At 53.5% G+C, this 16,707-nt stretch overlaps 1 protein-coding gene across 1 annotated transcript; it reads left to right on the top strand.

Annotated features, from left to right (window-relative positions):
* The first annotated feature begins 2,705 nt into the window (after positions 1-2,705).
* LOC139257032 (zinc finger protein 774-like) lies at positions 2,706-7,726 on the top strand. The gene is made up of 2 exons (XM_070874375.1): positions 2,706-2,748; positions 5,813-7,726. Exon 2 carries the CDS (start codon positions 6,088-6,090, stop codon positions 7,024-7,026), a length of 939 nt encoding a protein of 312 aa, XP_070730476.1. The 5' UTR covers positions 2,706-2,748; positions 5,813-6,087; the 3' UTR covers positions 7,027-7,726.
* Positions 7,727-16,707: the final 8,981 nt, after the last annotated feature.

Raw genomic sequence — 16,707 nt, 5'->3', positions numbered from 1 at the left:
GCAGGCGTCTGTGAACTTACAGAGACTGGCCAAGTGCCGCAGATCCACAACGAAGTCCGAGACATATTGTCCCTCCCGACGCCGGTGTGTGTAGAACCGGTGCCGGGCTATGTGTACGCTACTCGCTGGCTTGAGATACTCACTGATCAGCTGGCTGAGCTCTTCAAAGGACTTGTCCGCTGGCTTTTGGGGTGCGAGCAGGACTTCCATCAGCGCATACGTCTGTGGTCCGCAGCTGGTCAGTAAATGCGCCCTCCGCTTGTCAGCCGCTGTCGCTCCCAGCCAGTCCTTCGTGACAAAGCTCTGCTGGAGTCTTTCCACAAAGTCATCCCAGTCCTCACCCACACAGTAATGTTCCTCTGTGCTACCGGTGGCTATCCTCGTGGTTCGGTGATTCCCGTTTCTCGTCGCCAAATGTGGTGTCCCTGCACCGTACTACAAACTCACACGAGGCATGTACTGCAAACACAGTCACTATGTGACCTTAACCTTTATTCCCAGCACCAAAGAGTCTTGACCTTGGGTGGGACCTCCCCTTTTATACCTGGAAACCCAGGTGAGGAGTGTCTCCCATTAGTTCACTCCCTGTGGTCAGGGTGTGCATTTCTAGAGTATAAGTACAGTGTACAGGAGTTGCATGAAGGTTACAGTTAAATGAAGATTACTGTTGCATGATGGTTACATACATGACAGTTAGGAACACAATACTACCCTCCAATCCATAGGAACTGATCCAGAGTCTATAGAATGTTGGAAAATGACTACCAATGCATCCACTATGTCTAGGGCCACTTCCTTAAGTAATCTAATCTGGGATGCAGGCTATCAGGCCCTAGGGATTTATTGGCCTTCAATCCCATCAATTTCCCTTAACACAATTTCCTGACGAATAAGGACTTCCTTCAGTTCCTCTGTCTCGCTAGACCCTCAGTCCCCTAGTATTTCCGGAAGGTTATTTGTGTCTTCCTTAGTGAAGACAGAATCAAAGTATTTGTTCAATTGGTCTGCCATTTCTTTGTTCCCCATTATAAAATTCGCCTGATTCTGACTGCAAGGAGCTTACATTTGTCTTCACTAATCTTTTTCTCTTCACATATCTATAGAAGTTTTTGCAGTCAGATTTTATGTTCCCTGCAAGCTTACTCTCATACTCTATTTTCCCCCTCCTAATTAAACCCTTTGTCCTCCTCTGCTGAATTCTAAATTTCTCCCATTCCGCAGGCTTCCTGCTTTTTCTGACCAACTTATATGCCTCTTCCCTGGTTTTAACACTATCCCTAATTTCCGTTGTTAGCCACGGTTGAGCCACCTTTCCCATTTTATTTTTATGCCACAGGGGTGTACAATTGTTGAAGTTCATCCATGTGATCTTTAAATGTTTGCCATTGCCTATCCACCACCAACTCTTTAAGTATCATTTGCCAGTCTATTCTAGCCAATTCACGTTTCATACGATCGAAGTTACCTTTCTTAAAGTTCAAGACCCTAGTCTCTGAATTAACTGTCACTCTCCATCTTAATGAAAAATACTACCATATTATGGTCACTCTTCCCCAAGGGGCCTCGCACAACAAGGTTGCTAATTAATCCTCTCTCATTTCCTAAGACCCAGTCTAGGATGGCCAGCCCTCTAGTTGGCTCCTCGACATATTGGTCTAGAAAACCATCCCTTATACACTCCAGGAAACCCTCCTCCACCGTATTGCTACCAGTTAGGTTAGCCCAATCTATATATAGATTAAAGCTGCCCATGATAACTGCTGTACCTTTATTGCACACATCCCTAATTTCCTGTTTGATGCTATCCCCAACCTCACTACTACTGTTTGGTGGTCTGTACACAACTCCCACTAGCGTTTTCTGCCCTTTGGTATTCCGTAGCTCCACCCATACCAATTCCACATCATCCAAGCTAATGTCCTTCCTTACTATTGCGTGAATCTCCTCTTTAAACAGCAACACCACCCCACCTCCTTTTCCTTTCTGTCTATCCTTCCTAAATGTTGAATACCCCTGGATGTTGAGTTTCCAGCCTTGGTCACCCTGGAGCCATGTCTCTGTAATCCCAATTACATCATACCCGTTAACTGCTGTCTGCAGTTAATTCGTCCACCTTATTCCGAATACTCCTCGCATTGAGGCACAGAGCCTTCAGGCTTATTTTATTTAACATTCTTTGTCCCTTTAGAATTATGTTAAAATGTGGCCCTTTTGATTTTTGCCTTTGATTTCTCTGCCCTCCACTTTTACTTATGTCCCCATTTTTGTGACTGGAAGGCCGTTTCCAGTGGGGTGCCGCAGGGCTCAGTACTTTTTGTGCTATATATCAATGATTTGGTCTTGAATGTATGACTAAGAAGTTTGCAGATAATACAAACATTGTCAATGTGATTGATAATCCCTTGGGAAAGAGTCCAAGCATTAATTCCCCCCGCGTAACTGCGACGCTCCAGATTCTGGGAGAGTTCAATCTGGGAGAGCAGCGACGCGCCCAAATGACACAAGATGACGCAGCAGTGTGAGCTGATCATGCGCGCGACGCGCAGTTTGAGCTAAGCATGCGCAAGTCCGGCAGTGTGAGCTGAGCATGCGCGCCTCGAGCAGTGTGAGCTGAGCATGCACGGGTCGGGTCAGGCCGTTTGAGCTGAGCATGCGCCCGTAGGGTCAGACTGTGTGAGCTGAGCATGCGCGGACCCGGCAGTGTGAGCTGAGCATGCGCGGGTGGCGGAAGCCGAGTGGCCGCAGCAGGTAAGAGGGTAGTGGGTTAACAAACCCCGGGGGACACAGCGAGTGCGGCCCCGGCCCCGGCCCCGCATTACCCGCCTCATACACACCCGCTGTGGTACCGGCCGCCGCTTCTCGCCGGGCCCCGGGCTGAACGTGTCAATGGTGACTGGTCTCAGACCTCGGAGCAGGAGTAGGCCCTACGGCCCCTCAGGCCTGCTCCCCATTCAGTAACATCCTGGGCTCAGCTCCACTGCCCCGCCCGCTCCTCATAACCCGTCACTGCCTTATCAAAAATCTGTCTGTCCGCCTTAAATATCTTCAGTGACCCAGCCTGCTGCCACAGCTCTCTGAGGCAGCGAATTCCACAGATTTACAACCCTCTGAGAGAAGCAATTTCTCCTCATCTCAGTTTTAAATGGGCAGCCCCTTATTCTGAGACTGTGCCCCCTAGTTTTAGTTTCCCCGATGAGTGGAAATATCCTCTGCATCCACCTTGTCGAGCCCCCTCATTATCTTATATTTTGATAAGATCACCTCTCATTCTTCTGAACTCCAATGAGTATAGGCCCAACCTACTCAACCTATCACTGGAATCAACCCAATGAACCTTCTCTGAACAGCCGCCAATGCAAGTATATCCCTCCTTAAATACGGAGACCAAAATTGTATCACCAATTCCCGGGATGACAGGACTGACATATGAAGAAAGACTGGATCGACTGGGCCTGTATTCACTGGAATTTAGAAGAATGAGAGGGGATCTCATAGAAACATAAAATTCTGATGGGACTGGACAGGTTATATGCAGGAAGAATGTTCCCAATGTTGGGGAGCAGGCTATTCAGCCCTTTGAGCCTGCACCACCATTCAATATGATCATGGCTGATTATGCAATTTCAGTACCCCACTCCTGCCTTCTCTCCATACCCCCTGATCCCTTTAGCCATAAGGACCACATCTAACTCCCTCTTGAATATATCCAACAAACTGGATTCAACTACTTTCTGTGGTAGAGAATTCCATAGGTTCACCACTCTCTGGGTGAAGAAGTTTCTCCTCATCTCGGTCCTAAATGGCTTACCCCTTATCCTTAGACTGTGACCCCTGGTTCTGGACTTCCTCAACGTCGGGAACATTCTTCCTGTATCTAACCTGTCCAATCCTGTCAGAATATTATATGTTTCTATGAGATCCCCCCTCATTCTTCTAAATTCCAGTGAATATAAGCCTAGCTGATCCAGTCTCTCCTCATATGTCAGTCCTGCCATCCCGGGAATCAGTCTGGTGAACCTTTGCTGCACTCCCTCAATAGCAAGCACACCCTCCAGGTGTGGCCTCACCAAGGCCCTGTACAACTGCAGCAAGATCTTCCTGTTCCTATACTCAAATCCTCTCGCTATGAAGGCCAACATACCATTTGCTTTTTTTACTGCCTGCTGTAGCTGCATTGCCTACCTTCAATGACTGATGTACCATGACACCCAGGTCTCATTGCACCTCCCCTTTTACTAATCTGTCACCATTCAGATAATCTGCTTTCCTGTTTTTGTCACCGAAGTGGATAACCTCACATTTATCCACATTATACTGCATCTGCCATACATTTGCCCATTCACCTAACCTGTCCAAGTCACCCTGCAGCCTCTTAGTATCCTCCTCACAGCTCACACTGCCACCCAGCTCAGTGTCATCTGCAAACTTGGGAGATATTACATTCAATTTCTTCGTTCAAATCATTAATGTATATTGTAAATAGCTGGGGGCCTAGCACTGAACCTTGCGGTACCCCACTAGTCACTGCCTGCCATTCTGACAAGGACCCGTTTATTCCCACTCTTTGCTTCCTGTTTGCCAATCAGTTCTCTATCCACGTCAATACATTACCCCCAATACCATGTGCCTTAATTTTGCACACTAATCTCTTGTGTGGGACCTTGTCAAAAGCCTTTTGAAAGTTCAAAAACACCACATCTGCTGGTTCTCCCTTGTCCACTCTACTAGTTACATCCTCACAAGCTTGATTTCCCTTTCATAAATCCATGCTGACTTGTACCGATCCTGTCACTGCTTTCCAAATGCGCTGCTATTACATCTTTAATAATTGATTCCAGCATTTTCCTCACCACTGATGTCAGGCTAACCGGTCTATAATTCCCTGTTTTCGCTCCCTCTTTTAAAAAGTGGTGTTACATTAGCTACCCTCCAATCCATAGGAACTGATCCAGAGTCCATGGAATTTTGGAAAATGATCACCAATGCATCCAATTTTTCTGGGGCCACTTCCTTAAGTACTCTGGGATGCAGAATATCAGGCCCTGGGGATTTATTGGCCTTCAGTCCCATCAGTTTCCCTAACACCATTTCCTGACTAATAAGGATTTCCCTCAGTTCCTCCTTCTCACTAGACCCTCGGTCCCCTAGTATTTTCGGGAGGTTATTCATGTCTTCCTTAGTGAAGACAGAACCAAAGTATTTGTTCAATTGGTCTGCCATTTCCTTGTTCCCCATTATGAATTCACCTGATTCTGACTGCAAGGGACCTACATTAGTCTTCACTAATCTTTTTCTCTTCACATATCTATAGAAGCTTTCGCAGTCAGTTTTTATGTTCCCTGCAAGCTTACTCTCATACTCTATTTTCTGCCTCCTAATTAAAACCTTTGTCCTCCTCTGCTGAATTCTAAATTTCTCCCAGTCCAAAGGTTTGCTGCTTTTTCTGGCCAATTTATATGCCTCTTCCTTGGATTTAACACTATCCTTAATTTCCCTTGTTTGGCATGGTTGAGCCACCTTCCCCGTTTTATTTTTACTCCAGACAGGGATGTACAATTGTTGAAGTTCATCCATGTGATCTTTAAATGTCTGCCATTGCTTATCCACCGTCAACCCTGGGGAGGAGGGAGAGTGTGTGGGACGGGGAGGAGGGAGAGTGTGTGGGACGGGGAGGAGGGAGAGTGTGTGGGACGGGGAGGAGGGAGAGTGTGTGGAGCGGGGAGGAGGGAGAGTGTGTGGGACGGGGAGGAGGGAGAGTGTGTTGCGAATTTCCATCTGTACTCACAGTGCTGACTTTATGTTTTTCTGTCAGATTTCCAGCACCACAGTAATTTGCTTTTTGTAAGAGAAATGTTTTTTCTGTCTGGGAAAAGATTTCAAACATCAGTGTGACCGGAAAAGCACCGAGACACACACACCCGAGTGAGAGTGTTCCAGTGCACTGACTGTGGAAAGAGCTTTAACCTGTTACACAGCCTGAAAAAACATCGCACCATTCCCAGCGGGGAGAAACCGTACACGTGTTCTGTGTGAGGAAGAAGCTTCAACTGATCGCCCAACCTGGAGACACACAAGGACACCCGCACCATGAACAAACTGTGGAAATGTGGAGACTGTGGGAAGGGATTCACTCAGTCATCCAGCTTGCTGAGACACCAGCGAGTTCACACTGGGGAAAGACCTTTTACATGCTTTGACTGTGGGAAAGGATTTAAAAGTTCTGAGGAAATGATCACACACAAGCTCATTCACATTGATACACCGTTCTGTTGCTCTCAGTGTGGGAAGGGATTCACTCAGTCATCTGACCTTCTGACACACCAGCGAGATCACACGGAGGAGAGGCCATTCACCTGCTCCAAGTGTGGGAAGGGATTCACTCGCTCATGCTACCTGCTGACACACCAGTATGTTCACACTGGGGAGAGGCCATTCACCTGCACTGTGTGTAGGAAGAGTTTCACTCAGTCATTAACCCTGCTGAGACACCAGCGAATTCACACTGTGCAGAGGCGATTCACCTGCTCTGACTGTGGGAAGGGATTTAAAACCTCTGATGAACTGATTACACACCAGCTCATTCACACAGATACACCTTTCTGTTGCTCTCAGTGTGGGAAGAGGTTTAGACAGTCATCTGAACTCCTGACACACCAGCGAGTTCACACTGAGGAGAGGCCGTTCATCTGCTCCGTGTGTGGGAAGGAATTCATTAATTTATTTGGCCTTCGAACACACCAGCGAGTTCACACTGAGGAGAGGCCGTTTACCTGCTCCGTGTGTGGGAAGGGATTCACTCAGTCATCCCAACTGCTAACACACCAGCGAATTCACACTGGGGAGAGGCCATTCACCTGCTCCCTGTGTGGGAAGGGATTCACTCGGTCATCCAACCTGCTGACACACCAGCGAATTCACACTGGAGAGAGGCCATTCACCTGCTCCCTGTGTGGGAAGAGCTTCACTCAGTCATCCCACCTGCTAACACACCAGCGAGTTCACACGGGGGAGAGGCCATTCACCTGATCCGAATGCGGGAAGGGATTCATTCAGTCATCCAACCTGCTGACACACCAGCGAATTCACACCTGGGAGATGCCGTTTAACTGCTCTGACTGTGGGAACAGATTTAAAACCTCTGAGGAACTGATTACACACCAGCTCATTCACACAGATACACCGTTCTGTTGCTCTCAGTGTGGGGAGAGGTTTAGACAGTCATCTGAACTCCTGACACACCAGCGAGTTCACACGGGGGAGAGGCCAGTCACCTGATCCGAATGCGGGAAGGGATTCCCTCGGTCATCCCACCTGCTGACACACCAGCGAGTTCACACGACGGAGAGGCCAGTCACCTGATCCGAATGCGGGAAGGGATTCCCTCGATCATCCCACCTGCTGACACACCAGCGAGTTCACACGACGGAGAGGCCAGTCACCTGATCCGAATGCAGGAAGGGATTCCCTCGGTCATCCAGCCTCACTGCACAGTAACTTGCTCACACCAGGAAGAAGCCGTTTCCTTGCTCCATGTGAGATTAGATTTTCTCGTTCATTCTTACTGAGACACGAGCAAGTTCACCAGTGACTGCAGGGGTTGGATTCTGCTGTTAATCACATCCAGGACTGAACAGTGTTCATTCTGACAATTTGTGTTTGTTTCTGCTGATAAACTGCAGCCCAGTTATAGGGATTATTAATATTCAAGATAAATGTCAAATAAATCAAAATAAATGCAAACACAGTGTGTCGATATTTGATGTCTCCAAGATAAGAGGAGACTAATTGATGTCCTGTTACCGATCTCTCCATTTTTGGGCCTTTTCTCCTTTCTAACTTTAGATTATTTCAGTTCTTATACCTTCGGTTACTCTCTTGGACAATTCCCAGCTCCCCAAACCTCTCAGAGTACCTCTCCTAGCCTTGGTATCCAGGGAATGTATCGGTAACACGCCGGGATCACTAAACACAAAACCCAGTCTGTTAATCACTTTCAGCGACTGGGCATAGCGTGTACCCCATCTCTCTCATCTTCGAATAGAGCATCACGCCTGCAAACCTCGTCTTAAAGTTAATCCACTCGGGTGAAAGTGGAGTGGGGGTGAGTGGGCCAGGGGCGAGGGGTGAGTGGGTTATAGACGAGGGGTGAGTGGATCGGGCACGAGAGGAGAGTGGGTTATGGACGAGGGGTGAGTGGGTTATGGACGAGGGGTGAGTGGGTTATGGACGAGGGGTGAGTGGGTTATGGACGAGGGGTGAGTGGGTTATGGACGAGGGGTGAGTGGGTTATGGATGAGTGGTGAGTGGGTCGGGGATGAGGGGTGAGTAGGTTATGGACGAGGGGTGGGTGGGTCTGGGACATGGGATGAGTGGGTTATGGACAAGGGTTGAGTGGGTCGGGCACGAGGGGTGAGTGGATCAGGGACGAGGGGTGAGTGGGTCAGGGACGAGGGGTGAGTGGGTTATCGACGAGGGGTGAGTGGATTGGGCACGAGGGGAGAGTGGGTTATAGACGAGGGGTGAGTGGGTCAGGCACGAGAGAAGAGTGGGTTATAGACGAGGGGTGAGTGGATTATGGACGAGGGGTGAGTGGGTCGGGGACGAGGGGTGAGTTGGTTATGGATGAGGGGTGAGTGGGTTATGGACGAGAGGTGAGTGGATCAGGGACGAGGGGTGAGTGGGTTATGGATGAAGCGTGAGTGGATTATGGATGAGGGGTGAGGGTCGAGGACAAGGGGTGAGTGGGTTATGGACGATGAGTGAGTAGGTCGGGAGCGAGGGGTGAGTAGGATGGGGGTGATGGGTGAGTGGGTTATGGAGTAGGGGTGAGCGGGTCGGGGAGGAGAAGTGAGTGGGTTCTGGAAGAGGGGTGAGTGGTTTATGGAAGAGGAGTGAGTGGGTTATGGACGATGGGTGAGTGGGTTCTGGATGAGGGGTGAGTTGGTCATGGATGAGGGGTGAGTTGGGCGGGGACGAGTGGTGAGTGGGTCGGGGATGAGGGGTGAGTGGGTTATGGACGAGGGGTGAGTGGGTCGGGCATGAGGGGAGAGTGGGTTATGGACGAGGGCTGAGTGAGTTGTGGACGAGGGGTGAGTGGGTCAGGTGTGAGTTGGTTATAGACGAGGGATGAGTGGGTCGGGCACGAGGGGAGAGTGAGTTATAGACGAGGGGTGAGTGGATCGGGCACAAGAGGAGAGTGGGTTATGGACGAGGGGTGAGTGGGTCGGGGACGAGGGGTGAGTCGGTTATGGACGAGGGGTGAGTGAATCAGGGATGAGGGGTGAGTGGGTTCTGGATGAGGGGTGAGTGGGTTATGAACCAGTGGTGAGTGGGTCAGGGACAAGGGGTGACTGCGTTATGCACGAGAGGTGAGTGGGTTATGGATGAGGGGTGAGTGGATTATGGATGAGGGGTGAGTGGGTTATGGACGATGAGTGAGTAGGTCGGGCGAGGGGTGAGTGGGTTGGGGATGAGGGTTGAGTGTGTTATGGACGAGTGGGGTATGGGCGAAGGGTGAGTGTGGTATGGACGAGGGGTGAGTGGGCTATGGACGAGGGGTGAGTGGGTCGGGGAGGAGAAGTCCGTGCGTTATGGACAAGGCGGGAGTGGGTTATGTACGAGGGGTGGGTGGGTCGAGGAAGAGGCTTTAGTGGGTCGGGGATGAGGAGCAAGTGCGTTATGGACGAGGGGGGAGCGGGTCGGGGACGAGGGGTGAGTGGGTCAGGGATGAGGGGTGAGTGGGTTATGGATGAGGAGTGAGTAGGTTATGGACGAGGGGTGAGTGGGTCGGGGACGAGGGGTGAGTGGATTATGGACGAGGGGTGAGTCAGTCAGGGATGAGTGGTGAGTGGGTCAGGGACGAGGAGTGAGTGGGTTATGGACGAGGGGTGAGTGGATTGGGGATGAGGAGTGAGTGGGTTCTGGACGAGTGGTGATTGGGTCGGGCACGAGCGGTGAGTGGGTTATGGATGAGGGGTGAGTGGGTTATGGATGAGGAGTGAGTGGGTCGGGGATGAGGGGTGATTGGGTTATGGACGATGAGTGTGTGGATCAGGGACGAAGGGTGAGTGGATTCTGGACGAGGGCTGAGTGGGTCGGGGACGAGGGCTAAGAGCGTTATGAACGAGGGGTGAGTGGGTTGGGGACGAGGGGTGTGTGGGTTGTGGATGAGGTGGGAGTGGGTCGGAGACGAGGGGTGAGGGGGTTATGGACGAGGGGTAAGTAGGTTATGGACGAGGAGTGAGTGGGTTGGGGACGAGGGGTAAGTGCCTCAGGGACAAGGGGTGAGTGGGCTATGGACGAGGGTTGAATGGGTCGGGGATGAGGGGTGAGTGGATTGGGCACGAGGGGAGAGTGGGTTATAGACAAGGGGTGAGATGGGTCGGGGCCGAGGGGTGAGATGGGTCGGGGATGAGGGGTGAGTGTGTCGGGGACGAGGGGTGAGTGGGTCGGGGACAAGGAGTGAGTGGGTTGTGGACGAGGAGTGAGTGGGTTGTGGACGAGGCGTGAGTGGATTATCGACGAGGGGTGAGTGTCGGGGACGAGGTGTGAGTTGGTAATGGACGAGGGGTGAGTGGGTTATCGATGAGGGATGAGTGGGTTATGGTCAAGGGGTGAGTGGGTTATGGACAAGTGGTGAGTGGGTCGGGGATGAGGGGCGAGTGCGTTATGGACGAGTGGTGAGTGGGTCGAGGACGTGGGGTGAGAGGGTTATGGATGAGGTGTGAGTGGGCCGGGGATGAGGGATGAGTGGGTTATGGACAAGGGGTGAGTGGATTATGGACAAGAGATGAGTGGGTTATGGACGAGTGGTGAGTGGGTCGAGGACGAGGGATGAGTGCGTCGGGAAGAGAGGTGAGAGTTATGGACGAGTGGTTAATGGGTTATGGACGCGGGTTGAGTGAGTGGGGGATGCTGGGTGAGAGGGTTATGGACGAGGGGTGAGTGGGTCAGGGTCGAGGATGAGGGGTGAGTGGGTTATGGATGAGGGGTGAGTGGGTTATGGACGACGGAGTGGGTTGGGAACGACCGATGAGTGTGTTATGGTCGAGGGGTGAGTGAGTTAGGGAAGAGGGGTGAGTGGGTCAGGAACGAGGGGTGAGTGGGTTATGGACGAGGGGTGAGTGGGTCAAGGATGAGGTGCGAGTGGGTCAAGGATGAGGTGTGAGTGGGTCGGGGACGAGGGGTGAGTGGGTGATGGACAAAGGGTGAGTGGGTCGGGCATGAGGAGTGTGTGGGTTATGGACGAGGCGGGAGTGGGTTGTGGATGAGGGCTGAGTGGGTTATGGACGATGAGTGAGTGGGTCAGGAACGAGGGGTGAGTGAGTTCAGGACGAGAGGTGAGTGGGTTATGGACGAGGAGTGAGTGGGTCGGGGATAAGGAGTGAGTGAGTCGGGAACGAGGGATGAGTGAGTTCAGGACGAGGGGTGAGTGGGTTATGGACGAGTGGTGAGTGGGTCGAGGACGTGGGGTGAGAGGGTTATGGATGAGGGGTGAGTGGGCCGGGGATGAGTGGGTTATGGACGAGGGGTGAGTGGGTCGGGGATGAGGGATGAGTGGGTTATGGACAAGGGGTGAGTGGATTATGGACAAGGGATGAGTGGGTTATGGACGAGTGGTGAGTAGGACGAGGGGTGAGTGGGTTATGGATGAGGGGTGAGTGGGTTATGGACGAGGGGTGAGTGGGTCGGGGATGAGTGATGAGTGGATTATGGACAAGGGGTGAGTCGATTATGGACAAGGGATGAGTGGGTTATGGACGAGTGGTGAGTGGGTCGAGGACGAGGGGTGAGTGGGTTATGGATGAGGGGTGAGTGGGTTATGGATGAGGGGTGAGTGGGTCGGGAAGAGAGGTGAGAGTTATGGACGAGTGGTTAATGGGTTATAGACGCGGGTTGAGTGAGTGGGGGATGCTGGGTGAGAGGGTTATGGACGAGGGGTGAGTGGGTCAGGGTCGAGGGGTGAGTGGGTTGAGGATGAGGGGTGAGTGGGTTATGGATGAGGGGTGAGTGGGTTATGGAAGACGGAGTGGGTTGGGAATGACGGTGAGTGTGTTATGGTCGAGGGGTGAGTGAGTTAGGGAAGAGGGGTGAGTGGGTCAGGAACGAGGGGTGAGTGGGTTATGGACGAGGGGTGAGTGGGTTATGGACGAGGGGTGAGTGGGTCAAGGATGAGGTGTGAGTGGGTCAAGGATGAGGTGTGAGTGGGTCGGGGACGAGGGGTGAGTGGGTGATGGACAAAGGGTGAGTGGGTCGGGCATGAGGAGTGTGTGGGTTATGGACGAGGCGGGAGTGGGTTGTGGATGAGGGCTGAGTGGGTTATGGACGAGGAGTGAGTGGGTCAGGAACGAGGGGTGAGTGAGTTCAGGACGAGAGGTGAGTGGGTTATGGACGAGGAGTGAGTGGGTCGGGGACGAGGAGTGAGTGAGTCGGGAACGAGGGGTGAGTGAGTTCAGGACGAGGGGTGAGTGGGTTATGGACGAGGGGTGAGTGGGTTATGGACGAGGGGTGAGTGGGTTATGGACGAGGAATGAGTGAGTCAGGGATGAGGTGTGAGTGTGTCGGGGACGAGGGTAATGGGTCGGGGACGAGAGTTGAGTAGGTCAGGGACAAGGGGTGAGTGGGTCGGGGACGAGGGGTGAGTGGGTTATGGACGAGGGGTGAGTGGGTCGGGGACGAGGGGTGAGTGGGTTATGGACGAGGGGTGAGTGGGTTATGGACGAGGGGTGAGTGGGTCAAGGATGAGGTGTGAGTGGGTCAAGGATGAGGTGTGAGTGGGTCGGGGACGAGGGGTGAGTGGGTGATGGACAAAGGGTGAGTGGGTCGGGCATGAGGAGTGTGTGGGTTATGGACGAGGCGGGAGTGGGTTGTGGATGAGGGCTGAGTGGGTTATGGACGAGGAGTGAGTGGGTCAGGAACGAGGGGTGAGTGAGTTCAGGACGAGAGGTGAGTGGGTTATGGACGAGGAGTGAGTGAGTCGGGAACGAGGGGTGAGTGAGTTCAGGACGAGGGGTGAGTGGGTTATGGACGAGGGGTGAGTGGGTTATGGACGAGGAATGAGTGAGTCAGGGATGAGGTGTGAGTGTGTCGGGGACGAGGGTAATGGGTCGGGGACGAGAGTTGAGTAGGTCAGGGACGAGGGGTGAGTGGGTCGGGGACGAGGGGTGAGTGGGTTATGGACGAGGGGTGAGTGAGTCGGGGACGAGGGGTGAGTGGGTCGGGGACGAGGGGTGAGTGGGTTATGGACGAGTGTGGTATGGGCGAGGGGTGAGTGGGTTATGGATGAGGGGTGAGTGGATTATGGATGAGGGGTGAGAGGGTCGAGGACAAGGGATGATTGGGATATGGATGATGAGTGAGTAGGTCGGGCGAGGGGTGAGTGGGTTGGGGATGAGGGTTGAGTGTGTTATGGACGAGTGGGGTATGGGCGAGGGGTGAGTGTGGTATGGACGAGGGGTGAGGGGGCTATGGACGAGGGGTGAGTGGGTCGGGGAGGAGAAGTGAGTGCATTATGGACAAGGCGGGAGTGGGTTATGTACGAGGGGTGAGTGGGTAATGGACGAGTGGTGAGTGTGTCGAGGGAGAGGGGTTAGTGGGTCGGGGATGAGGAGCAAGTGCGTTATGGACGAGGGGGGAGCGAGTCGGGGATGAGGGGTGAGTGTGTTATGGACGAGGGAGAAGTGAGTCGGGGACGAGGAGTGAGTGGGTCAGGGATGAGGGGTGAGTGGGTTATGGATGAGGAGTGAGTAGGTTATGGACGAGGGGTGAGTGGGTCTGGGACAAGCTGTGAGTGGGTTATGGACGATGGGTGAGTGGGTCGGGGACGAGGGGTGAGTGGGTTATGGACGATGGGTGAGTGGATTATCAATGAGGGATGAGTTGGTTATGGACGAGGGGTGAGTGGATCGAGGACGAGGGGTGAGTGGATTGGGGATGAGGAGTGAGTGGGTTCTGGACGAGTGGTGATTGGGTCGGGCACGAGCGGTGAGTGGGTTATGGATGAGGGGTGAGTGGGTCGGGGACAAGGGGTGAGTGGGTTATGGATGAGGGCTGAGTGGGTCAGGCACGAGGGGTGAGTGGGTTATGGATGAGGGCTGAGTGGGTCAGGCACGAGTGGTGAGTGGGTTATGGATAAGGAGTGAGTGGGTCGAGGATGATGGGTGATTGGGTTATGGACGATGAGTGAGTGGGTCAGGGACGAAGGGTGAGTGGATTCTGGACGAGGGCTGAGTGGGTCGGGGACGAGGGCTAAGAGCGTTATGGCCGAGGGGTGAGTGGGTTGGGGACGAGGGGTAAGTGCCTCGGGGACGAGGGGTGTGTGGGTTGTGGACGAGGCGGGAGTGGGTCGGAGACGAGGGGTGAGGGGGTTATGGACGAGGGGTAAGTAGGTTATGGACGAGGAGTGAGTGGGTTGGGGACGAGGGGTAAGTGCCTCAGGGACAAGGGGTGAGTGGGCTATGGACGAGGGTTGAGTGGGTCGGGGATGAGGGGTGAGTGGGTTATAGACGAGGGGTGAGTGGATTGGGCACGAGGGGTGAGTGGGTTATAGACGGGTGAGTGGATTGGGCACGAGGGGAGAGTGGGTTTTCGACAAGGGGTGAGATGGGTCGGGGACGAGGGGTGAGTAGGTCGGGGATGAGGGGTGAGTGTGTCGGGGACGAGGAGTGAGTGGGTTGTGGACGAGGCGTGAGTGGGTTGTGGACGAGGCGTGAGTGGATTATCGACGAGGGGTGAGTGTTGGGGACGAGGTTTGAGTTGGTAATGGACGAGGGGTGAGTGGGTTATCGATGAGGGATGAGTGGATTATGGTCAAGGGGTGAGTGGGTTATGGACGAGGGATGAGTGGGTTATGGACGAGTGGTGAGTGAGTCGGGGATGAGGGGCGAGTGCGTTATGGACGAGTGGTAAGTGGGTCGAGGACGTGGGATGAGAGGGTTATGGATGAGGGTTGAGTGGGCCGGGGATGAGGGATGAGTGGGTTATGGATGAGGGATGAGTGGGTTATGGACAAGGGGTGAGTGGATTATGGACAAGGGATGAGTGGGTTATGGACGAGTGGTGAGTGGGTCGAGGACGAGGGGTGAGTGGGTCGGGAAGAGAGGTGAGAGTTATGGACGAGTGGTTAATGGGTTATGGACGCGGGTTGAGTGAGTGGGGATGCTGGGTGAGAGGGTTATGGACGAGGGGTGAGTGGGTCAGGGTCGAGAGGTGAGTGGGTCGAGGATGAGGGGTGAGTGGGTTATGGATGAGGGGTGAGTGGGTTATGGACGACGGAGTGGGTTGGGAACGACGGGTGAGTGTGTTATGGTCGAGGGGTGAGTGAGTTAGGGAAGAGGGGTGAGTGGGTCAGGAACGAGGGGTGAGTGGGTTATGGACGAGGGGTGAATGGGTTATGGACGAGGGGTGAGTGGGTCAAGGATGAAGTGTGAGTGGGTCAAGGATGAGGTGTGAGTGGGTCGGGGACGAGGGGTGAGTGGGTGATGGACAAAGGGTGAGTGGGTCGGGCATGAGGAGTGTGTGGGTTATGGACGAGGCGGGAGTGGGTTGTGGATGAGGGCTGAGTGGGTTATGGACGAGGAGTGAGTGGGTCAAGAACGAGGGGTGAGTGAGTTCAGGACTAAGAGGTGAGTGGGTTATGGACGAGGAGTGAGTGGGTCGGGGATAAGGAGTGAGTGAGTCGGGAACGAGGGATGAGTGAGTTCAGGACGAGGGGTGAGTGGGTTATGGATGAGTGGTGAGTGGGTCGAGGACATGGGGTGAGAGGGTTATGGATGAGGGGTGAGTGGGCCGGGGATGAGTGGGTTATGGACGAGGGGTGAGTGGGTCGGGGATGAGGGATGAGTGGATTATGGACAAGGGGTGAGTCGATTATGGACAAGGGATGAGTGGGTTATGGACGAGTGGTGAGTGGGTCGAGGAGGAGGGGTGAGTGGGTTATGGATGAGGGGTGACTGGGTTATGGACGAGTGGTGAGTGGGTCGAGGACGTGGGGTGAGAGTGTTATGGATGAGGGGTGAGTGGGTCGGGAAGAGAGGTGAGAGTTATGGACGAGTGGTTAATGGGTTATAGACGTGGGTTGAGTGAGTGGGGGATGCTGGGTGAGAGGGTTATGGACGAGGGGTGAGTGGGTCAGGGTCGAGGGGTGAGTGGGTTGAGGATGAGGGGTGAGTGGGTTATGGATGAGGGGTGAGTGGGTTATGGAAGACGGAGTGGGTTGGGAATGACGGGTGAGTGGGTTATGGACGAGGGGTGAGTGGGTCAAGGATGAGGTGTGAGTGGGTCAAGGATGAGGTGTGAGTGGGTCGGGGACGAGGGGTGAGTGGGTGATGGACAAAGGGTGAGTGGGTCGGGCATGAGGAGTGTGTGGGTTATGGACGAGGCGGGAGTGGGTTGTGGATGAGGGCTGAGTGGGTTATGGACGAGGAGTGAGTGGGTCAGGAACGAGGGGTGAGTGAGTTCAGGACGAGAGGTGAGTGGGTTATGGACGAGGAGTGAGTGGGTCGGGGTCGAGGAGTGAGTGAGTCGGGAACGAGGGGTGACTGAGGTCAGGACGAGGGGTGAGTGGGTTATGGACGAGGGGTGAGTGGGTTATGGACGAGGAATGAGTGAGTCAGGGATGAGGTGTGAGTGTGTCGGGGACGAGGGTAATGGGTCGGGGACGAGAGTTGAGTAGGTCAGGGACGAGGGGTGAGTGGGTCGGGGACGAGG

The sequence above is a fragment of the Pristiophorus japonicus genome, unplaced genomic scaffold, assembly GCF_044704955.1.
Source record: "Pristiophorus japonicus isolate sPriJap1 unplaced genomic scaffold, sPriJap1.hap1 HAP1_SCAFFOLD_798, whole genome shotgun sequence".
NCBI lineage: Eukaryota > Metazoa > Chordata > Chondrichthyes > Pristiophoridae > Pristiophorus > Pristiophorus japonicus.
The sequence above is the reverse complement of the archived record's forward strand: the minus strand, read 5'-3'. Positions and strand labels throughout refer to the sequence as shown.

Excerpts from the sequence above, each read along its gene's own strand:
- LOC139257032 (XM_070874375.1), top strand. The coding sequence starts at position 6,088 with ATGAACAAACTGTGGAAATGTGGAGACTGTGGGAAGGGATTCACTCAG.